Source organism: Clarias gariepinus, chromosome 5 (genome assembly GCF_024256425.1).
Source record: "Clarias gariepinus isolate MV-2021 ecotype Netherlands chromosome 5, CGAR_prim_01v2, whole genome shotgun sequence".
NCBI lineage: Eukaryota > Metazoa > Chordata > Actinopteri > Siluriformes > Clariidae > Clarias > Clarias gariepinus.
This window is the reverse complement of record NC_071104.1, coordinates 1,012,945-1,040,680: the sequence shown is the minus strand read 5'-3', so window position 1 is coordinate 1,040,680 and position 27,736 is coordinate 1,012,945. Positions and strand designations below refer to the sequence as shown.

The following is a 27,736-nucleotide window of genomic DNA, read 5'->3' as shown; positions in this document are numbered from 1 at the left end:
GACACAGATGGACTCCAGTCGATGTGTAGGACCATCTCAAGGACCAGTGACCGGAGTGAGGTGTACCAGACCTCAGTAGGAAGCATCATAAAAAGGGATATAAGAAATACTCATGGAAATAAGATATTTATTTTTTAGAATAAATAAAGGAAAACATTACAAACACCTGTTTTTATTTTGTAACTGTGAAGGGTTGTGTGTAGAATGATGAGGAAAAAGAATCTGTCTCCATTTAAAGGTGAAACAAAACAATATGTAGGAAAAACTACAGCGTGTCAGAAAACCTTACATCAGCACCAAATACATCTATACAGAGACGAGAGGGAAAATGAGCGGGAATCGAACCCAGGCCTTACGCGTGGCAGACGAGGACCCACTGCGCCACTGATGCTACATTACAACAACATTATATTTATTGTAATTTATAAAAATAAATATGTTAAAAAAATTTTGTTGTGTAAGAGGGAAAAAAACACATGGTGAGATGAGATTCAGTTTAATTCAATTGTATTTATGTAGCAACATCATTGTCGCAAAGCTTTACACAATCGAAGGAAAATGGTGTGTGTGAATCAAAATGATCAGATGGTCCCTGATGAACGAGCCGAGGGTGACGGTGCTGAGGGAAAAACTCCCTGAGATGGTAATAGGAAGAAACCTTGAGAGGAACCAGACTCAACAGGGAACCCATCCTCATCTGGGTGATAACAGATAGCAGGGATTGATCTGCACTCATACTGTGTGTTAGGAGGCTGGAAGTTCAGTATAACAGGAGATGTGGAGAAGTTCATATGGAGTCCAGTTCATTATTGGAGGCTCAGATGGGATGTGAAAATTGTTGATCTTTAAAAAAAGGCGAAACAAAAATGGTTACACTTAAAATTATATGATTCCAAAATGCCAGGATTTGCCAAAAAATTATCCAAGAATTAAAAAAAAGAGTCGAATAACAATTTAATCCAACAATGTGTCGATTTATTGACTTCTGGAGGTAAAAGAGTCAACCTTAATGCCCTGATTACAAACAGCCAAAAACACACAGAGAGCAACACTAATTTATCCTCAGGGTGTTTAATAATTTATTAAACTGTAATTAATTTACAAAGATTTAAATGGGAAGTTGTGTTAAATGTTTTTTTTCTTTCTCTGTCTCCTTCTCTATTTGTTTCTCCCTTTCTTTCTGTCTTTATCTCTCTCTCACAGTCACGTCTCCCAGCCGAGTTCTCTGGAGGAAGTGCGCCTCGGGCTGGAAGGCGATAAGCTCGCGCCTCGGAAAGTTGAAATGAGACGAGATCCAGTTTTGGGCTTCGGTTTCGTGGCAGGAAGCGAGAAGCCCGTCATAGTGCGTTCTGTCACTCCAGGTAATAGTTACAGTGTCTCGAGCACATTAGAGAGAGGGAGTGTTGGTGTACGCTGTACTGTACGTGTGGAGCAGACTGTCAAGGGTTTCATGTCCACCACAGGAGGTCCATCGGAGGGGAAACTGGTTCCTGGAGATGAAATCATCATGATCAACGATGAACCAGTGAGCAGCGCTCCCAGAGAGCGAGTGATCGACCTGGTCAGGTATTACAGGACACACGGGGACACGGGGACACACTGACTCTCACACTGTGACTGGACCATTTCCTCATGTCACGCAGTGAATAGGCCAGAGAATTGTTTCAGAGACAGCGCTGGTCATGTCCAGTGAGGAGTGTGTCCCCTGCTGCTGATGTCTTTTCATGCAATTCAGCTTTAACCATTAAAACGCAGAAATGTAACGAAGAGAAGAGCAGCGGTGCAGCGTGGGTCTTCTTTTAATTAAATCAGATTATTACAGCTATAGAAATTATACAATTCAAGTTACAAAGTCTACATTTAATTCCTCTCAGTGAGCGCTCGTCTAGTGAGACGTTCAGAGACGCACCGGGAGTCACAGTGCTGCTGTACACACCGAAACTCTCTCACAATTTGTTTCCTTCTCTGTTGTAGGAGCTGTAAAGAGGCCATCGTGTTGACGGTCATCCAGCCGTACCCTGTAAGTGTTTCCCTTCCTAGAATAAAGATCAAAGGCAAGCTTGTTTTCTTCATTTCTAAAATTATGTTTCTTAAAATATTTACAGTAACATAAACATGATATATAATATACACGAAGGTGGGTGAAAAATGATCCAGTTATATTATCAGTGCTTTTTTGAGTGTCCTGTCTCCTCACTCACTGCTGTGCAGGTGTGTGTGAACGTGTTACATCAGTTCTGTTGTAACTGCAGTGTGAGGAAAAATAGACGACCCTGCTTGTGATTTGTACAAAAGAAGAGCAGCATGCAGCGTGTTTTTTTTGTTTTTTGATTTTGGGGTCTGAGGGTGTACCCGGTGCACCCGGTGCCGAAGAGCATAAACAGGAGCGTTTGGAAATCTGTGAACTAAATCTTAACCGATACTCTGAGGAAGGCGAAAGTTTCCTAAAGAGAATCATTACCGGTGACGAGACACGGATTCATCACTACGAGCCTGAGAGTAAACGGCAGAGTCTGGAACGGAAACATCCTCAATCACTGACCCAGAAAAAGTTAAAAAGTCGACCATCAGCCGGGAAATTCTTTTTTCCCAATTTTCTCCCTAATTTAGTCGTGTAGCCAATTCCTCCCCGTCACTAGGGGGCTCCCACATTAAGACTACTACTACCACTCAGCCGTAAGGGGGAAGACTCTTACGTGTTTCCTCTAAACCACGTGACGCCAGCCGACCGCATCTTTTCAAACTGCTCGCTCACGCACCGTTAGGAGCGGAGTAACACATTCGGAGGAAAGCGCTATCCGCTCCTTCCGCGTGCGCGAGCTCACAGACGCCCCTGATTGGCTGTAGAGCCGTGATTAATGTGGGAGCACTAAGTACCTCTCATCTCTCCCCCCTGACAGAGCTCGGCCAATCAGCTCCCTCTAGACCTCCGGCTGTGAGAGGTAACAGCATCACCCAGGAATCGAACCAGCGATCTCCGGATGATAGGACGAGCACTTTACCACTGCGCCACTCGCAGTCTAAACTTTAGATTAAACACAGTGGACTGATATCCGAGGACGTCCTTCCTATAGTCCTGATCTTGCTCCATCAGACCTTCACCTGTTCTGTCCCCTGAAAGCAGCCCTACGAGGACGAAGAGTCAATTCTGATGAAGTAGTGAAGACAGCGGTGCATTCGTGGCTCGCAGCCCGGAATAAAACATTTTATTAACGAGAGAATATGAACGCTTGTGAACAGATGGACAAAGTTTATTAAAAAGGAAGGAGAGCATGTCAAAAAAAATTATATTATTTTTGACCCTCCTGTATATCTAAATAAATACATGAACTGCCACACCAAAGAATCACAAGATGTCTCTGAATCGATATGATATAAAACATTTCCTGTGATCAGCACACACTCTGTACACCGATTCTTTATTGAAACTCTAAGACGATTCCCTCCCACACACACAGTTCTGCCCAATTTTATGCTGTTTTTCGTCTGAGAATTGCATTGTCTCTTTTTTTTCTTGTTGTTTTTCTTGTTTTTCTCCAGTCGCCCAAGTCTGCCTTCATGAGCGCTGCCAAAAAGGCAAAGCTGAAATCGAACCCGGTGAAGGTTCGATTCGCCGAAGAGGTCATTGTTAACGGACAGATTCCTGTAAGTTAAAAATAAATCATTTAAAAAGCACTATTTCAGCCTTGTATTTCCGTTTAGTGTAAAATAACGTTAATATCAATAGAAGGACCAAATGTTAGATTTATGAATATATACAGTAGATATAGATTATGTATTATTGTAATTACAGACTTAATTACAGAACAGCACGTGTTATAATTGTGTTTGCTTTCAGGAGACGGTGAAGGATAATTCACTTCTCTTCATGCCAAATGTCTTGAAAGTGTACCTCGAAAACGGCCAGACGAAATCGTTCAAGTTTGACAGCAACACCTCAATTAAGGTATTTAGACCCTGATAAATAAACGTTAATCTCTTCATTACCGATGCAATGCTGTTAAGTTCCTGAGAATTAGTTTGTGAGGCTAAAAGAGGACGAGGTTTAACACCGTCATGAGGTCAGAGCTTAATATACAATATAATTGACAAAAACCCTAAAACACTGTTCAGCTGAGGGTTCTCCCAGAGATAACCACTGGATCCATTTGATTAATATCACGGCTGCATGATTTGAATAAATTTTTGTGATTATTTTGACACAGATCCCGATTGGGTTCTAAACTGTATTAAATGTATTTACTTCATATTTATCGAGGATAACAGCAAATAACCACACAAATGATCTCACCAATCTTTATTTATCACCTCAAAAGTATTTAAAATACAAAGAAACTAACATTTGAAATATTGACTAACTCTACATGAATTACTGAATGTGTGTTCTGTTGTTCTGTACATCAACTGTAATGAACTGCAGCTATTAAATAATCACACGGGTCCGTATCACCATTTAGATTTTTATGCGCTTAATTGTGCAGCATTAATTAACATGCTTCAGCTCATTAATGGTGTTACACGCTCGCGCATGTGTGTGTGTGTGTGTGTCTGGGAAGGACGTCCTGCTGACGCTGCAGGAGAAGCTGTCCATTAAATGCATTGAGCATTTTTCTCTGATGTTGGAGCAGAAGATGGAAAATTCCAACACGAAGTTGGTGCTCCTGCACGAGCAGGACACACTCAGTCGGGTGAGTCTTTCAATTAAATCTTGCAACATTAACAAAGATTATTTTAGTGGCATAACTAGAGCGCAACTACAGTGTATAAATGAACCCTACAAATCTGTTATACAAGATTATTTCTAGCGTTTTGTGCGTATGTCATATTATTTTTCAGGTGACTCAACAACCAGGCTCTCATAAGATGAGGTGTTTATTTCGCATTGCTTTTGTACCAAGGGATCCAGTGGATCTTCTCCGTCGTGACCCTGTGACCTTTGAGTATCTCTACGTGCAGGTAACGTCAACAAACATGAGCCATTATAATTCACAGTCCAGCAGACTAATTTATTTTATTTTACACAAAACACAACCATTTCGGTCAAAAAATAACCTTGTTTTAAAAATGTTGCACAAGAAAAAAATAATAAGGTCAGTGGCCGATGTTTATTATGTAGATGAGAAAGCTCTCTTTGGGCTAAAGAGGTCTGTAAAGGTCTTACAGTGTTCTGAAGGGTTGGTACAGGGGCCTAAGAGGTACAGGTCTGCAGTGGGACAGAGGGGGTCTGGGAGACTGAGAGGTTGGTTCTAAAAGTTTGGAGGTAGAGCATGGTCCAGAGGGTTCAGAGGAATTGAAGGTAAAACAAGGATCTGGAAGGTTGAAAGTACAGCAGGTGTCCAGAAGGTTGGTACAAGGGGTCTGAGAGGTTGGAGGTGAAGCAGTAGTCTGGAAGTTTAGTATAGGGTTCTAAAATGTTGGCGGTGGAGCCGGGGTCTGGGAGTTTAGTATAGGGTTCTAAGATGTTGGAGGTGGAGCCGGGGTCTGGGAGTTTAGTATAGGGTTCTAAGATGTTGGCGGTAGAGCAGTGGTCTGGGAGTTTAGTATAGGGTTCTAAGATGTTGGTGGTGGAGAAGGGGTCTGGGAGTTTAGTATAGGGTTCTAAGATGTTGGTGGTGGAGCCGGGGTCTGGGAGTTTAGTATAGGGTTCTAAGATGTTGGAGGTGGAGCCGGGGTCTGAGAGTTTAGTATAGGGTTCTAAGATGTTGGCGGTAGAGCAGTGGTCTGGGAGTTTAGTATAGGGTTCTAAGATGTTGGTGGTGGAGAAGGGGTCTGGGAGTTTAGTATAGGGTTCTAAGATGTTGGTGGTGTAGCCGGGGTCTGGGAGTTTAGTATAGGGTTCTAAGATGTTGGAGGTGGAGCAGTGGTCTGGGAGTTTAGTATAGGGTTCTAAGATGTTGGTGGTGGAGAAGGGGTCTGGGAGTTTAGTATAGGGTTCTAAGATGTTGGTGGTGGAGCCGGGGTCTGGGAGTTTAGTATAGGGTTCTAAGATGTTGGAGGTGGAGCCGGGGTCTGAGAGTTTAGTATAGGGTTCTAAGATGTTGGCGGTAGAGCAGTGGTCTGGGAGTTTAGTATAGGGTTCTAAGATGTTGGTGGTGGAGAAGGGGTCTGGGAGTTTAGTATAGGGTTCTAAGATGTTGGAGGTGGAGCCGGGATCTGAGAGTTTAGTATAGGGTTCTAAGATGTTGGCTGTAGAGCAGTGGTCTGGGAGTTTAGTATAGGGATCTAAGATGTTGGTGGTGGAGCCGGGGTCTGGGAGTTTAGTATAGGGTTCTAAGATGTTGGTGGTGGAGCCGGGATCTGAGAGTTTAGTATAGGGTTCTAAGATGTTGGCTGTAGAGCAGTGGTCTGGGAGTTTAGTATAGGGTTCTAAGATGTTGGTGGTGGAGCCGGGGTCTGGGAGTTTAGTATAGGGTTCTAAGATGTTGGAGGTGGAGCAGTGGTCTGGGAGTTTAGTATAGGGTTCTAAGATGTTGGAGGTGGAGCCGGGGTCTGGGAGTTTAGTATAGGGTTCTAAGATGTTGGAGGTGGAGCCGGGGTCTGGGAGTTTAGTATAGGGTTCTAAGATGTTGGTGGTGGAGCCGGGGTCTGGGAGTTTAGTATAGGGTTCTAAGATGTTGGAGGTGGAGTCGGGGTCTGGGAGTTTAGTATAGGGTTCTAAGATGTTGGAGGTGGAGCAGTGGTCTGGGAGTTTAGTATAGGGTTCTAAGATGTTGGAGGTGGAGCCGGGGTCTGGGAGTCTAGTATAGGGTTCTAAGATGTTGGAGGTGGAGCCTGGCTCTGGGAGTCTAGTATAGGGTTCTAAGATGTTGGCGGTGGAGCAGTCGTCTGGGAGTTTAGTATAGGGTTCTAAGATGTTGGAGATGAGGCAGTGGTCTGGACGTTTGAAGTGTAGCAAGGGTCTAAGAGGATGTATTGGGTTCTAAGATGTTGGCGGTGGGTTCTGAGAGTTTGAAAGTGGACCAGGAGACTGGAAGGTTGTTAAATTAAAGTTTTCTTCATTATTTTGTCTTTTTCTCTCTCCTTCTCTCTTTCAGAGCTGTAAGGATGTTGTTCAGGAGCGTTTCGGTTCAGAGCTGAAATATGACACAGCTCTTCGTCTCGCTGCTCTTCAGATGTACATCCTCACCATCAGCACCAAACAAACTCAGAAGGTCTCTCTCAAATACATTGAGTGAGTGTCTCTAATCTCACTTATTTTTGTGTCTGTATGTCTCTTTCTTCAGTAGCTAACAGGCTAGCATGCTCCCACCTAATCATCTTTCCTAGACTGAATGACAATGATGTAGATGGCACTGAGAGGGCACGTGACAGATGTATGTATGTGTCCAGGCTTTGCCAAAGTAACCTTAGAACAGATTATGAACGCCTTTACTCAGCATTAGTTTTTTCTTAATTGTTACTGGTAGTGCCCAACTTATGAACATTCAAGTTACGAATTTCCACTGATATGAACGGACCGCAATTCTACAAACATTCGTAGATGCAAACAAATCACAGATCACACATGTATTGTACAAACAACAGACACTGCAGTGCACCAGATACAATATTTACAATTATGTACAATATTTTCAGTGTGTACGTGAATGTATAAAATCAGTAGAAATTAGAAGAAATTAGTTCGGGAGACGATGATAGAAAATGTCTGTCCTGTAAAGCTGTCCTAATTTGACCAGCTCTAAGAATTGTTTCAGAGACAGCGCTGGTCATGTCCAGTGAGGAGTGTGTCCTCCGCTGCTGTCGTCTTTTCATGCAATTCAGCTACAGCTTTAACCATAAAAATGCGGAAATGTAAAAGTCCTGATGGCGATTAATCCTAATTTTGAAAAATCCTCAACAAAACAGAGTTCACAGTCCAATACAGTGGAAAACAGCAACATTGTTATATTTCACTGGGAGATTCATTTCCTTAGACGCCGTCATGGTTTTTGGCCACATGATGGCAGTGTGGGGAAAGGGGGACAGAGATATAGTCAATTTAAATTCAAATTTTATTTGTCACATACACATTCGGATTGGTATGCTTTTTATTGTATATTCGTGTCAAAAGTGTATAAGACTCACTTTGTCGGACTTGCCACCAAATCCGACTTACGAAAGTGCTCCTGGGAACGGCAAGTCAGGGACTCACTGTATAGATGATTTTAAGGGTCAGTTGAAAGAGTTGAACAAAAGGGCCATATTTAAGCTGTTGTATTCTGTGATGCGAGGGTCACTTGGGACTTGGACTGGTTCAACATATAGTTAAACATCCCACGTCTGCACACGGTCAGCGCAGAAAGAAACACCTTTCTCTCTGTCTGCAGCAAAGAATGGGGACTGGCTCTGTTTCTTCCTCCGGCGGTTCTGTCCAGCATGAAAGAGAAAAACATCAAGAAGGCCATTGCACACATTCTGAAAACTAATCAGAACCTGGTGCCTCCTGGGAAAAAGGTAGGGTGATGTAATCTGTATACTGTCCGCTAGTGATAGAGGAAATAATAAAAAAAAAACAATTATAAGAAGAAGAGGGAGAAGAATAATAGATTAGATTAGATTAGATTAGATTAGATTTAACATTATTGTCACTGCACATGTATGGTACAAGGCAAATTTCAAATCAAATTCAAATTCAAATTCAAATTCAAATTTTATTTGTCACATACACAAACATACACAGTACGAAATGTAGTGAAATGTATTATACGACTGCCATTGACCCTAAAAGAGAGTAAAATTTTACAAATAAGAAATAAATATGAATAAAAGAAATACGATAGAAATTAAATTACAAAATTAAATTAAACTAGGAAAAATAGAACTAAAAATAAAAATAGAAATAGAAATAGAAATATAGAAATAGAAATAGAAATAGTAGAAATAGTAGTAGTGAAATACACTACTACTACTACTACTAATAATAATAATAATAATAACAGTTTACAGTACAATTTTAACTTCATTTCCCCTGAAGTATGTCAATTTAATTGATTAATTAATTAATTTGATTGATTGATTAATTGCAGCTGACAGCGCTGCAGGCCAAGGTTCACTACCTGAAGTATCTTACTGACCTGAGACTGTATGGGGGAAGAGTGTTTAAATCTGTACTGCTCGTAAGTGTGTGTTTTCTTTCATGACAGTGTGTACATGAATAAAATTATTTTCACTACAAACAGACTTTTCTCAGGTTTAAATAGTTCACACTCCTTTGATCATTACTATTTAATAATATTATACATTTTGAGATATCTGTTGTGTCACAACTCTGAGATAAAAATCTGTGCTGTGAAGAAAACACACTGTTATGGTGCAATTATAGCCTGTGTGTGTGTGTGTGTGTGTGCGCGTGCTTATGCAATTAGCAAGGGGAGAAACACACAGAAGTGACACTCCTAGTTGGGCCACGCCATGGAATTAGCCACGTCATCAACACCAAAACCAACATGGTGGCTCTGCTGGCTGACTTCAGCCATGTTAACCGCATCGAGATGTACACAGAGGACGAGAGGAACGTCAGAGTAGAGCTCCACGTGCTTGATGTGAAGGTAAAATAGATGGATATATTATTATAGGTGTTTGTATTGATAAATGGATGGGAGTTGTTTACATTAATGGATAATAGATGAATGGATGGACAAATGGATAGTGGATAGGTGTTTGCATATGTAGTTGCCTGAAGAGAAATGGATGGGCAGTTGTATAGATGGATGGAGCGATGGATGAATGGAGAGCTGTTTTGGTAAATAGTTGGATGACTAAATGGGTGGATGGGAAAGTGTTTGAATGGATGGATTTGGAGATGTGTGAAACCCGAGGCTGTGACAGGGTTTTAAAAATCTGTTCTATTTTCGATTCTTCTGATCCATCTGATTGGAGTGTGTGATATAAAAGTCAGACGTGTCTCGTGTTCTCCTCCGTGTGGTGTCGCTGGACATGAGGACGTAGTGTTTAACTGATCTGCTGCAGGTTTGTTGAGGAGTTCTCTGTTGACACCAGCAGGTAAAACAAGCTAACTGTATGTATGAGTGCTTTTGATCATTTTTACGTGTCCAGATGTCACTGCTTTGTACTGCGCAGTGTACTGTAGGATAGACGGGTGTTTGAATGCGGTCATGAGGGTCATGGGACGAGCATAAAAGTACAAAGGGTGAATGGATTGATGAGGAGGTGTTTGAATGGACTGATAAATGCAAGGGTACAGGGTAGAGTAGAAAGGTTGGACAGATTGGGATGTTTTAGTAAGGTTCTTAGGGTCATGTGGATGATGGATGGGTGGATGAATATGTTGAGAAGTTTTAATATTCTATTTACTGAGAAGAAGTGGTTGGAGTTTAAATTGATGGACATGAAGGTGTGGGAGATTAATGATTTGAGCCTTGACGTGGTTTGGTGCAGGAAACGAAATACAGTGGAACCTTCGGATTTTGAGTAACGCGGTTTGCGAGCATTTTGCAAGACAAGCAAAGATTTTTCATAAAGTTTCACTTGGAAAACGAACAAGTTCTGGTTTACGAGTATCAAGTATCATGTATCACGCATGCGCTTAGTTTTGACGCCGAGCGTCACGTGATTACAACTGAGCCAACGTTTTCACGTGTCATTGGACACTGTGCCCCCCCCACACACACACACGCAGACCCCTCATACTTTCGCCTTCACACACACACACACACACACGCGCGCACACACACACACACACACACACACACACTCTTTCTCTCTGCTCTACACAGAAATACTGCTCTGTTACAATTCGTTTTAAAGGTAAAGTGCAGGTTAATTTGTTTGGTTTTTACTTTACAGCAGTGATTCCGTTAGTGTGTCGCTCAATCAAGTCTCATAGAGAGATTTCTTTTTACGATAAAACAGTGTTTCTGTTGTGTGCGTGTGTGTTAAAAGAGTGGAGAAAGAATAACTGTGTAAGACGAGGAGGGGGAGAGGGGAGCTTCCTTTAGATTCACACACACACACACACACACACACACACACAATGCCTGCGCGCACAAACGGAAACACTTATCTGTCATTTATTTTAATTTTTTTTTAAAGGTAAAGTGCAGGTTAATTTGTTTTTACTTTATATTGTGTGGTAATTATTTTTATGTATTTATTTTTGGGGCTGTGGAATGAATAATTTTAGGTTCTATTATTTCTTATGGGACAATTTGATTTGATTTATGAGTGTTTTGGGATACGAGCTTGCTTCTGGAATAAATTATGCTCGTAATCCAAGGTTCCACTGTAAAGAAGATGATTACCAAGATGGCTCTCCATGCGCTGCTGTATGTTTGGATTTGCATTGGCAAATGTTTTCACTGATACTGTTTGTTTATTCTGCTTTTGAGCTCGATTTACCGTGGATGTTGTTGTTTCCTCAGCCCATCACGCTTATAATGGAGTCCAGTGATGCAATGAACCTGGCATGTCTCACTGCGGGTTATTACAGACTGCTGGTGGATTCACGGCGCTCTATCTTTAACATGGCCAACAGCACATCTGGTAAGGGTGGAGTCAAAGATCCAGATGCATGTACCGTTTGTCTGTTTGTCTTTTTTTACTCTGCCTGATGTTCCACTTTTCTATTGTTAGGCAACGATTCTCGAGAAAAGCACAACTTTCAAGCCATTGAGTGGAACTACAGTTCTTGTACTGGGTGTGAGGACTACAGTGGGAGACTCTCTGAACCAGACTCTGCCCCCACGTATATTACTGAGCTCCATCAAGCGCATCGGGACAGCAGAGGCAGCTGTGTGCAAACCCATGCCCTCGCACAGCCCTTTTTCAGGGGCACGACTGATGACTCGCCCAAAAGCGCCAAGGTGTCTTTTATATTCGGTGACGCTCCGTTGGATAGCGTGAATCCCCAGCATTTGGGGTACCAAAGATTAATGGAGGACGTTCCGGAGGGTTTGGATGAACAGCGGGCTCTTTATATGCATCAGGATGACTATAAACCCCTGGATCCTTGTTTGGATCTGGATGGCTTCCAGTATGGGACTCACATAGTGTACGGCGAGGGGAAAATCTTTGGCACCGCCGAGGGAATCGAAGAGCCGCTTCTGCATGACATCTGCTATGCCGAAACCACAGATGATGCAGAGGATGAAGACGACATCAGTTGCGAGGATGACATGTCGATGATGGCGATGGCGGATTCTCGAGAAAGAGCTCTGTCGCTGCTCTCGTTGTCGGAGTCCAGCGACGATATCATCGACCTGACTTCCCTCCCACCGCCACCCGAGGGGAACGATGTAGAAGACAGTGATGTGCTTTTGCAGTCTCTAAACCTAGCCATAGCTGCTCCACCACCCGGATTCAGGGACAGCTCAGATGAAGATGAGCACCAAGGAGAAAAAATGAGGGGGAACAGAAACTTGGACATCCCAGTGTCGCTAATTGATTCTGTGCCCATGGGCATGGACAGAGGGACAGAGGAAGTGTTGGATGATGCTGTCGTTTCCACTTTGCAAGCACTAGAAGCTTTGGCGGCCTCTGAAGACCAGTCCCGGCCACAGCCGGACAATAGTTCAGGTTCTTACACTATCGTAACATTTATTCATTGATGAAGTCCTCCAGCCATTGATATTGTTTTTTTTGTTTGTTTGTTATTGTTTTTTAAATGGTCACTCAATTCCTATATTTATTTTTCCATATTGTTCTGTATATTTGTTTTTTCATCATACAAATAAGTTAACTCATTGTTTTGCTTTGAAATGTTGCTTTTATTTCCTGAAATATTTGTTGTGTTTGTTCCATTGTTAATGTTATAAACACATTTGTTGGCGTCATTGTCTTTACCATGATTTTTTTTTTGTACAAATAAAAGCTTTAAACCACAAGCAAAATGACTTGTATTGTCTAAAAACTTGTCATGATGTCACAGTTACAATGTCAAATATTGGCTTAAACATTTGTCTTTCTGTGACACACAGGTGTAGAAATTTCTCGAACTTATAGTCCAGAGTCAGCTTCAGATTCCGGAAACGAGACCAATTCCTCGGAAATGACAGAGAGCTCAGAGCTAGCAGCAGCTCAAAAACTCTCAGACAATCCACTGAGAATGTTTGTGGCCACGGCTGAAGGGTATCAGACCCTTGATGCAGAGAAAACCGAGTTTCGTTTGAGGGCCACGTCTAGAAACCAGGACGAAGAACTGAAGTCAACAGCTGTAGCGTCATGTCAGGCCCTCCATTCAGACCACTTGGAGATGGAACCTGAAACCATGGAGACCAAATCGCTGTCTGGTTACTTCAACAAAATGCATATGGACGCCATGATGGCCAAGAGACAGGTAAAAGTCGATGAGGGGAACTGCAGATTGGGAATCGCTGGCAAAAACGAATCGTCACAAATGAAGACGGTGGCTTCGAACGTCGAGGACGTTGTTGGGAGGTACAACAGTGTCAATTCAAGAGAACCTCTTCACATAGGGTTTGACTTTAAGAGGACACCTTTTCCATTTCAGGAAAAGAATGCACAATCGCAACAGATCCTGAACTGTAAAGCAGAGGAGCATGTGTTTACTAAGACACCAAAGTGTGGTAGCTCCAACACCATAGCTCCAGGTACACTCAGAGGATCTTTGATAGACCTGAACACTCGCTCAGCCGCAGAAGAAGCTTACACAAATGAGCAAACCACACAGGAACAGCAAAGTAAAGCACCATTGTCTGAGAAGGAAGTGACACGGTTGTACGAGTACCACTTGCCGAAGAGGATGTCCTCGCTCCAGAGCGAAGGGATTCATTCCCTGCAGAGCTCTCAGTGCTCATCCATCGATGCGGGATGCAGTACAGGAAGCAGCAGCTGCGTGACCCCCATGGACTCACCACTGTGCACTGCAGAGAACATCCACCTGATTGGTGAATCTTCTTTAAAAGGCCTCGGATACCCCACCATGGAGGAAAAAGGCTACAGTCAAAGTCCACATCGCAAACTCATCCATCAGACGTTAGATCCAGCATTTTTACGGAAGCACCATGCTACGGCTGGTACAGACTCCAGCTTGGGACGTGAAGGATGCCAAAGGGTTGCCAAGATTAGAGAAACTACAGGTATGTTCTATAGAATCTTGGTCTCACTTCTCAAAACTAAGTTGTATTCCTATGTATGTATACATCAATCAGCCATAACATTAACACATTGACACCGATTGTCAGTTCACTACAGTAATAGTAATATAGTAATAATAGTAAACAGTTCATAACAGAAACTTGTGACAGGATCATCCGCCCGGGGGACCGGAGCCCTATTATGTTTTAAACTGTTTCTGCAAGCATTTTTCATCCAAATAATAAAACCTAACTCTTCCAACTCTTTTACTGTTCATCACTAAACAATGTCATCATTAGGTTGTGTTTCAGTGGAGAGCAGGGATGGCAATACTATAGTGGCTCAAAGGCTTAGGGCTCTATGTTATTAATTGTTTGGGGGTTCAAGCCCCAGCACCACCAAGTTTCCACTGTTAAGCTTTTGAGCAAGGTCCTTAACACCATCAGCTCCAGGGGCACTGTATCCTGGCTGACTGTGCTCTGACCCCAGCTTCCTAACATATTAAAAATTTATAGAAAAGGATCTTGCCATTGGCTAGTCAACTTTGGGTCAAGTAACCTTAAAACAATGAACAAAACTTTGACACAATCCCTAGTCCAAATATGATTCCATTATTTTAAAAAGCCACCCCTACAGTGTCCAGGCAACAATAAAAGTCATACGTAATGTTTGGGATTAAGCTCAAAAGATGAGTATGAGACAATAAATAAGAAGTTCAGATTTAATTTTCTTATATTTATATCTTGCTATGCTAACAACTTTGAACATGCCACTCATCATTTTACATTTTACCTCATTATACATCTAAAGAGTTAAGGGCCTTGCTCAAGGGCCCAACAGGAACAAGTTGGTGGTTGTGGGATTTGAACCTGGGACCTTCCGAACCATAGGCCAATGCCTTAAACGCTAAGCTACCCCTGACTCCTAAAGTTATCACTTTACTTTAAGACACATCACATGTCTAGTTGCCTATCCTTCCCTTTTTTGTAATGCATGCTTAGTGTCTGTGTAATTGATAAGGGTTAAAGAGAGTATGCCACGCCTTCCTTCCTGAGAGCATTGCCAATGTTGCTTTCTTGGGCGACAGTCCACAGATGGCTGTCATCCTGGCTCATTGGGATTTAAAGTCGTTAGCTCCACTCGGGGGCCAGATTGGAGTCATTTCTCAGTAAATGTTAAGACAGACTGTTTCTGTAAAATCTGAAATTTATTCGGGAGCTCCATCATTTATAAAGTTCAGTGAAAACGTTCCAGAGGCAGCCATCCAAGCCCAAGTCATGACACTTCTCAATACAATTTATATAGAGATTTATATAGACACTACCTCCACTGTGCCTCACCCATCAGCGTGTATGTTTTGGATCATCACCAGATCCTTTCTTTCTCCACATCTTTCTCCACATCTTCCTGAAACTTGTCCACAGGGTCTAATGAATGTTTCCTTTAGAAAGGCTTGCTTTTCTTCCAGCTTCTCTGGTGTTCATGTTGATTTATCTTTTTTTAACACTAGAAGCGCCGAGCACCAGTCATTTGACCGCAATGGGAAAAAAAAAACTTCACACACAATCAAATTCCAGGACCCTCCTTTCATGACTTTTCGTAGATCTGTAAGCTTAATCACCCTGTATGCTTAAATTTTTTAAATCGCACCAGTAAAAGCCAGTATAAAGCTATTTTGCTCTTATTTACGTGAAATTGCTGACAGCTGCGCGCCGGTCATGCTGTTTTCTGCCTTTTCCAACCTGCGACTCTCATTTCTCCCAGCAGATGGCGCAAGGGATCGCGCCATCCCTTCATAAAAAATAAATAAAATATTTCGAGAATCGAATGAAAACTCTAAATATATTGAATGAAAAGTCTGAATTTATTGAATGGATTCTAAATATATGGTTTGAAACAGCGCCATCTTCTGGAAGAATGAGCGAGTTCGCGAGAAACTTGGTTATTGCGATTCTGAAAAATGAAGAGATGATCAACACGTTAGTGAGTGCGTGTACGTCCCAAAGTCCATTTTCTCCTCTTTTCCATGTCCGAGTACTTACACTAGTGTTGTATAAAGCGATGTTTGGTAGCGAGAGTGAAGACGGTTACACTCGCTGATTCGTATTCAAACCAAAAACAAAGACAATCAAGCCAAAGCAGTTAAGAGTCCAGTTGATGTGCAAACAACAGAATTGGGCATAAGGCGAGCTCGTAGCCAAGAACATTCACAGAGGGCGAAATTAATTAGAGCAAGCCACAAAGAAACTGACCGTAACAGCCTACTTCACGACGAAACGCTGGGCTTAAATACAACGCAAATTAACTGGGAAAACCAAACGCAGCTGTGACACATTAGGGAGGAAAAAGTAATAACAACTCGTGGCGGGTTTAAACGTGTTCGAATGTGGAAATCTGATATTGAGTGCGGCTTACGGCACCACTTTGGGCCGTACACACACTCACTAACGTGAGCAACCAAGTTTCTCGCTGACTCACCCATCCTTTTCTAAAGTCTGTGCTGTGTTTCGATGACGTCATGGTTCAATTAATATATTCAGAATCCATTCGATATATTCAGAATCCATATCCATATATATACAGTACACAGTTTGCTGTGTATTTAATTTTTTTCTATGAATAAGAATTGCATTTCAATTAATGTTTCATGGTGCATATATATTCTGTATGTACTATATAAGAGTGTAGAATATAAAATGAAAAAGCTATTTACACATTAGTGCTTAAATGTAAAGCAAATGCAATTATTAATTGATTGTGTATATATACACTGCGTTCCAAATTATTATGCAAATTGGATGTAAGTGTCATAAACATTAAATGTTTGGTTTTTAAATTAAACTCATGGACGGTGAGGACATCCTCTGTCTCAGAGCTCTTTGGATCACTGAAATGAATCTCAGACACCTGTGATTATTAGTTTGCTAGATGAGCCCAATTAAAGGAAAAGTACTGAAGAAGGTTGTTCCACAGTATTAAACAGGCCACAGGTTTCAACCAATATGGGCAAGAAAAAGGATCTCTCTGCTGCCGAAAAGCGTCAAATAGTGCAATACTTTGGACAAGGTATGAAAACATTAGATGTTTCACGAAAACTTAAGCGTTATCATCTACTGTAAAGACATTTGTGGCTGATTCAGAGCACAGATGGGTTCGTGCAGATAAGGCAGAATAAGGAAGGTTTCTGCCAGACAAATTCATTGGATTAAGAGAGCAGCTGCAAAAAAGACCATTACAAAGCAGCAAACAGGTATTTGAAGCTGCTGGTGCCTCTGGAGTCCCTCGAACCTCAAGGTGTAGAATACTTTAAAGGCTTGCAGTTGTGCATTAACTTACTATTCGGCCACCCTTAACCAATGCTAACAAGCAGAAACGGTTGCAGTAGACTCAGACATACATAAATACTAGTCTTGTTTACTGATGAGTGTCATGCAACCCTGGATGGTCCAGATGGATGGACTAGTGGAGGGTTGGTGGATGGCCACCATGTCCCAACAAGGCTGCGACGTCAACAAGGAGGTGGTGGGGTCTTGTTTTGGGCCGGAATCATGGGGAGAGAGCTGGTAGGTCCCTTTAGGGTCACTGAAGGTGTGAAAATGACCTCGGCAAAGTATATAGAGTATATACAGAAGAACCGTGCCTTTTGTAGCAAAATCTTCATGCATGACAATGCACCATCTCATGCTGCAAAGAATATCTCTGTGTTATTGGCTGCAATGGGCATAAAAGATAAGAAACCCATGGCGTGACCACCATCCTCCCCGGACCTTAACCCTATTGAGAACCTTTGGAGCATCCTCAAGCAAAAGATCTAGGGTAGGAGGCAGTTCACATCAAAACAGCAGCTCTGGGAGGCTATTCTGACATCCTGCAAAAAAATTTAAGCAGAAACTGTCCAAAAACTCACAACTTTAATGAATGCAAGAATTGTGAAGGTGATATCAAAGAAGGGGTCCTATGTTAAGATGTAACATGCCCTGTTAGGATGTTTTTGATTTTAAATAGCTTTTGATTTCAGTAAATATGACCTCATAATGCTGCAAATTCAACAAAAGCCTATTTTCAGTTCTTTATAACCTATAAAATGTTTTAACTCTGTCGTGCATAATAATTTGGAATATTGTTTTTTTAATAAAAATATTATCATTAGGAGGTTTGTTCAATAAAATTTGAATTATACACTTATGGTTGATGACTTGAAAATTATAGTGACATTTGCATTGACTAATTATGAAAATCAGAGAAAGATATCATTTGCGTAATAATTTGGAACACGGTGTAACTTCATTCAGCCATTTAAGTTTTATGAAAAATAACGTTCCTACCAGCCTACTATTATTTTTTGTTCAAATTTAAAGATGTCTGCAGGTGTGTGCAAAAGACGGAGTACGACAAAAAATACATAAGTGTATAATCTTTAATAAAGTTGCGCGTTTACAATATTGTTTCCAATGCTGAAGCGAACATGATTTTGTTTTAGTTTATTCGCTGAATACAACGTGTCAGTGCACTCTGAGGTGACGCGCACCCACAGAACACCAGTTACTGTAATCCCTCTTTTCACCTTTCATTCACGATAGGTGTGAAGTTATCAAACCGGTTTCGCTGATGGAGGGATTCACAGAATTGAGGGGTTTAAAGCGAATTACACAGAGTAGCCGTCTCTAAAATGTATGCCTAAAATGTATTTCGCCAGCAAAACATAAACATAAATAGAAATAAAATGTTTAATGCTACTAATTAGACCAGACTTGTTGGATTTGATACTTGGATTTCATAAATTTACTGAATATACGAAACCTGTTTCCTTCCTAGACCATTTGTCCGCATCACAATAAACTGAAGCTCAGCACGTATACTGTAATCTCCTTGTTTTAATCTGTAATGTTTAAGTGGAATATCTTTTGCGTAAATGCTTAAATATTCCTTATTATTTATGGACAGGTGTATTATGTTTGATCTGCGTTATTGCAAGAGGCGATGACTTTCTGGTGGAATATGTCTGCATTTTATTGATAAATCGCACGTGTTTATCAGCCTTTTGATAAGTACGAGGCTCGGGTTCACGCACGCCGATGAACAGCTTTATTTCAGTCATAAATACACAATTACATTCCAGCTATTCCAGTGATTATTTGCCATATACTGTCTGCTATATTCTATATTTAATAAACTGTATTGAAACAAAATTGTGTATTTTACTTATTTAATATCGCTTCCGGAACATTGTTGTCCAAACGTTTTATGTATGTGGAAAACAATGAAACCTAAACACAAACAGAAAGGACGAATAAAGGAATGTACGAAACATTAACACCTTTACCGTGTTCAAATGAATAAAGAGTTAAGATTCAAGATTTAAATAACTTTATTAATCCCAAAGGGAAATTGCTTAAAGAGTTACTGCATTATGTTTCAAGACATCCTTAATTTAAATTTTTCTCCTAATTATATTGTTACAGTGTGGGGAGCCGCAACACAAGATGTTTTACTGATGCTGTTTTACTGATGATAAGAGCCCCCTTTAGAGGGGGTCAGTGAAACAGGAGTTGTTGTGAGAGCTTATGACCGACACGGGAAGATCTTTCCGTTTGGAGATAGCGTGGGATTATTAATTAAAAAACTTTAAAGAAAACCAAAAGAAAACTGAAAACACAAAATAAACAGAGCTCCGCCGTCTACGTGAGAACAGACGGGATTCTGGAAACTTAAACAAAAACTAAAGATCACTTATGCCCTTACCGAGGATTTATAGAGAGAGAGAGTAGAGTTTGTGCTTTGTAATAATAATACATTTTATTTATAATGCACTTTATATTTGAAGCAAATCTCAAAGTGCTACAAATTAATTCGACCTGAAAACTCTGATAAAAAGTTTTTTGGCTTTGTGCAGCCAACGCTGATGCGTGTCGCTCTCCCTCACTTTCTCGCCGGTGTTTTAAACAGACAGGGGCTTGGGCTTTGTTTTCTTCAGTGCGCTTTGTCTTTGGCCCTGACACCTTTTACCGGTGCGATCAAATGATCACACGGAGTGTCGCGGTATTTCAACCCTTTATATAAACACGTGGTGCGGCTTATTCAGGCTGATTGCCTGATGGCGGCGTTGCCTGGCAACCGTTTGTATAAATGTTCACGCCTTTGCCTTTTATGCAGTTTATGCGCGGCTCTGCCCCTCACATGAGCTGCGTCATTACATATATGTCTACAAATACTTTGACAACATACACCTATCAACTTATCATAAATAATAAAGCTTTATATCCTTAGAAGGGGTCATTACATTGATTTTGCGATAATTTCACGGAAGCTATTTCAGAACTAAATTGCTGCTCCTGCTCCATCCAAAGCACTGTCGCACCAAAAAAACATTAGTTTTTTTAATAGTACGAAGCCCCTTGGACAAAGGAGGAGAAAAAATGGCAGAAAAAAAGTCAAAAGATTTGGGTTATATCGCAAACATTTTGGGTTATAATGCAAAACATGACTTGTTTTTTTTTGCCGTTTTTTTCTCTTCCTTTGTCCCCTTAGAGACTCTAGTAGTAGGTTTTCTTAGTTAAATATGAAAAAAAAAATCGCTGATTATCAACGCGGGAACGAATGCCGCATTGTCCAAGTGCAAGTTGATCTTGTAGCTAAGCTATTTGTCTTGGGTGAAAGCGCCATCTAGCGATCATTGTGTGTCAGTGACAGCTTCCCATTCAAAACAATGGGCGGTCAAATGACCGGTGAACTGCGTTAAAAGTAGGTGACGCTTCTAGTGTTAAAAATGCAGTCTTTCCAGGTAAAAACCAAGTGTTCACACCAAGAGGGGACATTCAAAGCTATTAAATGTTTAAACTATCAGTGGAACAGGGCTCATCTGGGCAACAAGAAACACCTGTCAGCCGCCAAATTCTGACACCTTTTATCATTTGAAAGACATGTGTGGGTTCAAACACGATTTGTCATCTCACATTCATCTTTTGATATCAAACCCAAATGTCTAAAATGTATATCAAAAACAAAAGCATTGGCTTTGCTGGTTTAATACTTTTGGAGGGGAGTGTGAAACTAAAACTAAAAAAAGGTTGAGAGTAAAGGCAAGCAGATACTGTAGCTGAAAATAGCATCATGTGAATACAGACCTACTGGAGCATAGAGCTAAGAGTTAACAAAGTTAGCATGAGTCTGTGATATCGTAAAACCCTCTTTTTTTTTATTTCTAGAAGACAAAAGTTCTTCCGACCTGAAGAGTTTTTCCATTGTGAGAACCAATGTTTTACCTGTTTGACTGTTACAATCAATATTCCATAAATGTTGGGTAAACACCTTCTCAGAGAAAACTTCTTAGCGTCTTTTTTTTTTTTAATCCTGTTTTAAACATCTAGACATGTTTAAGTATTGAGATTAGGTTGAGATTATGATATAATTATTATTATTATTATAATTATTAAATATGTAAATATGTCCTTTCACGTTTTTGGTTATGATTGAATTGTAGGTGACCGTCCTCAGTAACACATTTCTGTCTCTTTTTTCCTCCTATCACAGTGTAGCTGCTGACAGAGTGCAAAAGAAACCCAGAAGTCTTGCCATATACTCGCATCGACACCATCCCAGCCCACTCACGCATGGTACAAAGTCTTATGTGCCAAAACCAGACGTCTCTAGAGGTCTCAGACTCACTCTCTGGTTGCTGCAGGAAGGATGCAGAGATGAAATTTCTCTTCAACCTTTATGGAAAACAGTGGCTGAGAGTAATGGCTAAAAGTTTTTTCTTTCATTTCACTATTTTGGCTCAGGGAGCTTTACTGGAACTTTTAAACAGCTCTCTCTCTCTCTCTTTTTTTTTTTTTTAACTCAGATTGGTATTTTGTATTTTTGTGATTGAAGATGAAGTCAGGCCAAGATTAACCTGGTTGGAACGTGGTGAAAAATCAGGCAGGATGTTAAAAGTCTCTCCAGCTCGCATCCACCTGAGCACTGACAGTTATTACAAACCTGCTTTTATTTGGAGTAGTAAGGACTTCATATACTGTAATAACTCTCCGGTTTCGCTGTAACTTGCTGTAATTTGTCTTTATAGTGTACGATGCTCAGCCAACAACCATCGTGAAAGAATTCTTTGGTCCTGAGTTGAGATCTTGGACACAATGTCACCACGAGCCAACGACAAAAACATTGTGTGAGTGCTGCTGTGACGCCTCTCTCTCCTCAGAGCTGATGTCTGTGGAAGAGGGTGGATAGCACTTTCCTCCAGATGTCCTGCACAGCAGTTTGCAAAGATACAGCACACTGTTTATTTAGTCTTGGAGTCTTGGAGGAAGCAAACGTTAGCCTTCTCTCTCTCTGATTGGCAGGAGAGGGAGAGAAAAATCCTGAGAATTTCTTGGCCGTCTGTCACAGTGACTCTCATGAAAGATATCAACTCATGACCACATAGTTATTTTACAAAAGTGGGAAATTAGAACGGGAAATAATCTCTCTGACTCACAGAAAAAGCGAACTTCTGTGCAATTTCCAGCATCTGATACTAATTAACGCTTGTTTCTGTCTGAAAAAGGCAGTTAGTGTGCCGTTCTGGACAAAATATCCTTTGCAGCACAGTAAGAAAAACAAAAACTTTCAGCACAAGGATATAAACCGAGAAACGTGACAAGGGATGAGCCCATGAGAAGCTGCGACGTCCCATACAGATGACCAAAGCAGCTCGTTTTTCCACACATTTGACATTTTCATGTGGGATTTGCAGCCATTTGATCTCATCCTTGGAGAAAAAAAAGAAAAGGATGTGGCTGAGTTTTAGCGCCTTCAAAGCCATAACCTGACCCGCGATCATCACTGACATCATCAGGTGGTGGTCAGTTGAAATCCATTTAACTGGGCAAAGTGTGCTTTGATAAATCCATGCCTTGTGTATATTTTATGTAACCTGTAAAGAAAATAAATTATATAACACATCAGATTTTTAAAACAGGAAATCTATCGTTCTTATCGCTTGGGTTATGCCTACGTTTCAGTGATGATATAAAAAAATACAATGTGATCTGAATGTTCAGAAACAGCACACTTGCAGCTTTGTTGCCTGTTTAATTATGTACAAAAGCTTCAGTCATAGAACTAAAAGAACAACTTTTGCATATTTATGACAAAATCTTCAGACAAAATTAAGATGTTGTTTATTTGCATTATCAATCTTATTAAATATTTCGAGTCATTGTTATCATCTGGTGTCATTATTTGGGGGTCACACTGAGTAGGTTATTCTTTTATCAGTGAATATGATTAAACATCAGTGTGTGTACAGTATGTGTGTGTGGGGGGGGCAATAAAAGTGGTGTGAAGCATCATCAGCAGTGACTCTAGGGAAATATTGAAAAAGAATTTCCCTTTTTTCGTGTGGTTTTGCTTTCGTTTATGCGTAAATCCTGCACATGACTGCACTTTTAAAAAAAAATTTTTTATAAATTGACAGAATTTTCTCATTAAAAGGGAATTGAAAGGTACCCGCTAAAAGTGGACCTGATTTCCAATTGTATATGCGAACCAAGAATAGTTCATGATTGATTATTTGAAATATGATTCATTTATTTACAGTATATATTTATTTCATATCCAGACACTTTTTTCATGGTTTGTTTAGTCTTTTCTTTTCTGGCTCGGGGTTGTACCTGCGTGTAGCTTGTTCAATAATGAGGAAGTTGACCAAGTTAAATATAACCACTCTCACTTGCCTTTATGGTTTTTGTGTTCTTTTGGTCAAAGAAAAAAAAAACAACATGAATGTATGAAAGTTCACCTCCGGAGTCACAGTTTGAACGACGCAGCGCAGTCAGCAGGCTGTGATGCCAGAGCGCAATATGAAGGTAAGTTTTAAATATGTATTATCCTCAGCATAGTTATTCATTGTATCTTTTTCTTTAAGTTTTACCTTCCAAATATTAGTCTGTTTAAAGTTTCCTAGTTCCAGCATGTTGCAGTCCAGTTAATTCCTGATGCTGGTTTCACAGCTTGTTAATATTTTGCAACCATTAATACAAAGATTGTTCCTCTTACTGTAGATGGGAAGAAGGATCTTCCTCCTTAAAATAGCCGCCCTTCTCCTTTTCTGTCCATCTGTATGCTCAGAATCTGCATGGTACCCGAAAAGTCTGCAATGTGATGTGACTAGAATTAGCAACGACACTGAAGTGAAGGTGGACTGCACCAGTAGAGGATTAACTTCAATTCCAAGAGGAATTCCATCCAATACCACCAACCTGACGCTTACCATCAACCATATCCCTCACATCAATGAAACCTCTTTCCTCGGTCTGAACAACATAACTGAGATCGACCTGCGCTGCAACTGCGTGCCCATCAAGATCGGCCCGAAAGACCAGGTGTGCACAAAAAGTGTTCAAGTCGACAATGGAAGTTTCTGGCAGCTCAAGACTCTTAAATCACTTTACCTGGACGGTAATCAGCTGCCCAGCATTCCTAAAGGTCTCCCTCCAAACATCATGCTCCTCAGCCTTGAGGTCAACAGCATTTTCTCAATTTTGAAGGAAAATCTCACAGAGCTTTCCAACATCAAGATACTGTACCTTGGCCAGAATTGTTACTTCCGAAACCCGTGCAACAGGTCGTATCATGTCGAGGAGGGCGCTTTTTTGCAGCTTAACAAACTCACTTTGCTGTCGCTTAAGTCAAACAATTTGTCTTATGTGCCTCACAAACTACCGTCGAGTCTTAAGGAGCTGTATTTATACAACAATAACATACAGAAGGTAACACTTGAGGATTTTCACAACTTGACCGAGTTAGAGATCCTGGATTTGAGTGGAAATTGTCCCCGCTGCTATAACGCACCCTTTCCATGCGTTCCCTGTCCTAACAATTCTCCTCTACAGATTGACAAAAACACCTTCCTCAGTTTGACCAAACTTAAGATTCTGCGGCTTCACAGCAACTCTCTCACTACCGTGCAACCAAATTGGTTTCAGGGCTGCAAAAAACTTCAAGTGTTGGACCTCTCAAGCAACTTTTTAGCAAAAGATATAACACACACCTCCTTTCCTGGTTCATTGCCTTTCCTAGAAGAACTAGATCTCTCTTTTAATTATGAGCTCCAGCGGTATCCTTCATCACTGAATCTGTCTCGGGCTTTCTCCAAACTAAAGTATCTCAGGATCCTGAGAATCAGGGGCTTTGTGTTCCAGGAACTCAAACAAGAAGATGTTCATCCTTTGACTCTTTTGGAGAATCTCGAAATGATCGACCTTGGCACAAACTTCATCAAGTTAACTAATCTTAGCATCCTCACAGGGCTGAAAAGTTTCCACATCATCAATTTATCAGACAACAAAATCTCTTCGCCGTCGGAGGCCGAACATGCAGCTGCGCTGTCGATGGCACGTGGCTTTCCCAAGCAGGACGGCACTTCCCCAATGTCACGAGGCGCTCAGTACCAAAGTGGAGAAGTGAGAGAGATTCACTATTTTAGATACGATGAATATGCACGAAGCTGCAAAAGTAAAGATAAAGAACTTGGGATTTTGAGTCCTTTCAACACACAATGTAGCTCATTTGGAAAAACATTAGATCTCAGCAGAAACAACATTTTTTTTTTACATTCAAGGTTCTTGAATCTCGGTGAGCTCCGGTGTCTCAATCTATCAGGAAATGCCATGAGCCAAGCTTTAAATGGTTCTGAATTTATTTATCTTAAAAATCTGAAATACCTTGACTTCTCTCACAATCGCCTGGATTTAATGTTCTCCTCAGCCTTTAAAGAACTGAGCAATTTAGTCGTGCTGGACATCAGTCACAACAACTACTACTTCGAAGCCGAGGGGTTGACACACATGCTAAATTTTACCCAAAATCTTAACAAACTGACCAAGTTAATAATGAACCACAATCAAATATCCACGTCCACCAACATGGAGATGCAGAGTTTATCTCTGGAATATATGGAATTTAAAGGCAACCGCCTTGATCTGTTATGGAGAGATGGCGATACAAGGTATCACAGCTATTTTAAAAAATTGATGGCCTTAAAATCGCTCGACATCTCTCACAACAATCTTAACTTTATTCCCAATCAAGTTTTCCAAAACCTTCCGGAAACACTTGAAGAATTCAACATCACAAACAACAAGTTGAAATCATTCTACTGGGATGGTCTTAGGTTTCTTCCAAACCTGATGGTGTTAGATCTTAGTGGTAACCAGTTAACAAGCGTTCCTCTAAAGCTTTCCAACTGTTCGAAATCTATCGAGACACTGGTTTTGCGCAAGAATCAAATCTCGCGCCTAAGCACAGAGTTCCTCCAAGATGCATTTAGCCTAAAGAAACTCGATCTGAGTTACAATCAAATCAAGTACATTGAAGAGTCAAGCTTCCCTGAAGGCATCATAGACAAGCTGGAGGTTCTGTTCTTAAACAACAACCGGTTTGTGTGCTCATGCAACGCCACGTGGTTCGTCCGATGGATCAATCGCACGTCTGTGAACATTCCTCGACTAGCCACCGACGTCAACTGTGCTTCTCCTGGCACGCAGCGAGGCCAGAGTGTGATTTCTCTCAACCTCCAAGCCTGCCAGTATAACTCTCTGTCCATCATTATCAGTATCCTGAGTACATCTGTAATCCTGAGTGTCCTCACCCTGTCCATCTCCAGCCATCTCTTTCTCTGGGATGTGTGGTACATCTACCATTTCTGCCTTGCCAAAATCAAGGGCTATCGACGCCTAATTTCAGAAAGCATGGTCTATGATGCCTTTATAGTCTACGATAAAACCGACTCAGCAGTCAGTGACTGGGTGATGCAGGAGCTCCGTGTTCAGCTGGAGGACCGTGGTGAACGAAGACTCAATCTTTGCTTGGAAGATCGTGACTGGGTTCCAGGTTGCCCTCTCATTGAGAACCTTTCTCAAAGCATTCAGCTTAGCAAGCGTACCATATTCATCCTGACCACTCACTTTATCCGGAGCGGTCAGTTCAAAACCGCATTCTACCTGGCACACCAGAGGCTCATGGATGAGAAAGACGATGTCATCATCCTGATTTTCCTGGAGAGATTTTCCTCCAGTCACTCCAAGTACCTTAGACTCAGGAAGAGATTGTACAGAAGATCTGTGCTTGAGTGGCCAAGGAACCCTCAAGCGCAGCAATATTTCTGGTTTTCTCTCAGGAGCGTCATGGCCACTGAAAGCCAGCAGCACTACAACAAGCTCTTCCAGGAGACCCTGTAACAGTCACGATGGGGTTTTTGCTTATCATCATGTACACAGGTGTTTTTAGAAAATAAGGTCACTGAAAAAAATGGACATTTTGGAAAACTTTTTCTAAAGTGAAGATATGTACTTTTTTTGAGAACCCATTTTCGGCATGTAAGACAAGTGAAATACTTGAACTTATTTTTTTCTTCAGGATTCTGTTTGGCATGCTTAGACTGCCCTGTTGAATAGAGTTTTTTTTTTTTTTTTTAAGAAAAAAAGATCCCTGGTTTATGACCAGTCGTGTGTGTATAAAGACTTGGGCTCAGAGTGTCATGTTTTTTGTTTTGTTTTATTTTAAATGCTTTCCAAATGTCTTGCAACTGCTGTTATCACCATAAGATTATTTTCTATAACCAATCCTGATTATTGTTTATGATATCCTAAAACATGTTTATATAGTGTATAGTATTGTTTTAAAGAAGGACATCATTTTTTTATTCAATTAATTTTTACTTTTA

General features: G+C 40.9%; 2 protein-coding genes across 2 annotated transcripts in view; both read left to right on the top strand.

The window, feature by feature from the left end:
- frmpd4 (FERM and PDZ domain containing 4) overlaps positions 1-21,785 on the top strand; it is a 32,073-nt gene extending 10,288 nt beyond the window's left edge. The window contains exons 3-17 of the mRNA XM_053497196.1: positions 1,204-1,361; positions 1,464-1,566; positions 1,975-2,020; positions 3,541-3,645; positions 3,839-3,946; positions 4,557-4,688; positions 4,837-4,956; positions 7,035-7,171; positions 8,307-8,433; positions 9,006-9,095; positions 9,345-9,527; positions 11,361-11,481; positions 11,572-12,513; positions 12,915-14,036; positions 21,565-21,785. Coding sequence (XP_053353171.1) covers positions 1,204-1,361; positions 1,464-1,566; positions 1,975-2,020; positions 3,541-3,645; positions 3,839-3,946; positions 4,557-4,688; positions 4,837-4,956; positions 7,035-7,171; positions 8,307-8,433; positions 9,006-9,095; positions 9,345-9,527; positions 11,361-11,481; positions 11,572-12,513; positions 12,915-14,036; positions 21,565-21,569 — 3,499 coding nt within the window. The 3' untranslated portion in view covers positions 21,570-21,785. The remainder of the gene's footprint in view (positions 1-1,203; positions 1,362-1,463; positions 1,567-1,974; positions 2,021-3,540; positions 3,646-3,838; positions 3,947-4,556; positions 4,689-4,836; positions 4,957-7,034; positions 7,172-8,306; positions 8,434-9,005; positions 9,096-9,344; positions 9,528-11,360; positions 11,482-11,571; positions 12,514-12,914; positions 14,037-21,564) is intronic.
- Positions 21,786-23,521: 1,736 nt separating this feature from the next.
- On the top strand, positions 23,522-27,489 carry tlr7 (toll-like receptor 7). The gene is made up of 2 exons (XM_053497425.1): positions 23,522-23,879; positions 24,075-27,489. Exons 1-2 carry the CDS (start codon positions 23,859-23,861, stop codon positions 27,249-27,251), a joined length of 3,198 nt encoding a protein of 1,065 aa, XP_053353400.1. The 5' UTR covers positions 23,522-23,858; the 3' UTR covers positions 27,252-27,489.
- Positions 27,490-27,736: the final 247 nt, after the last annotated feature.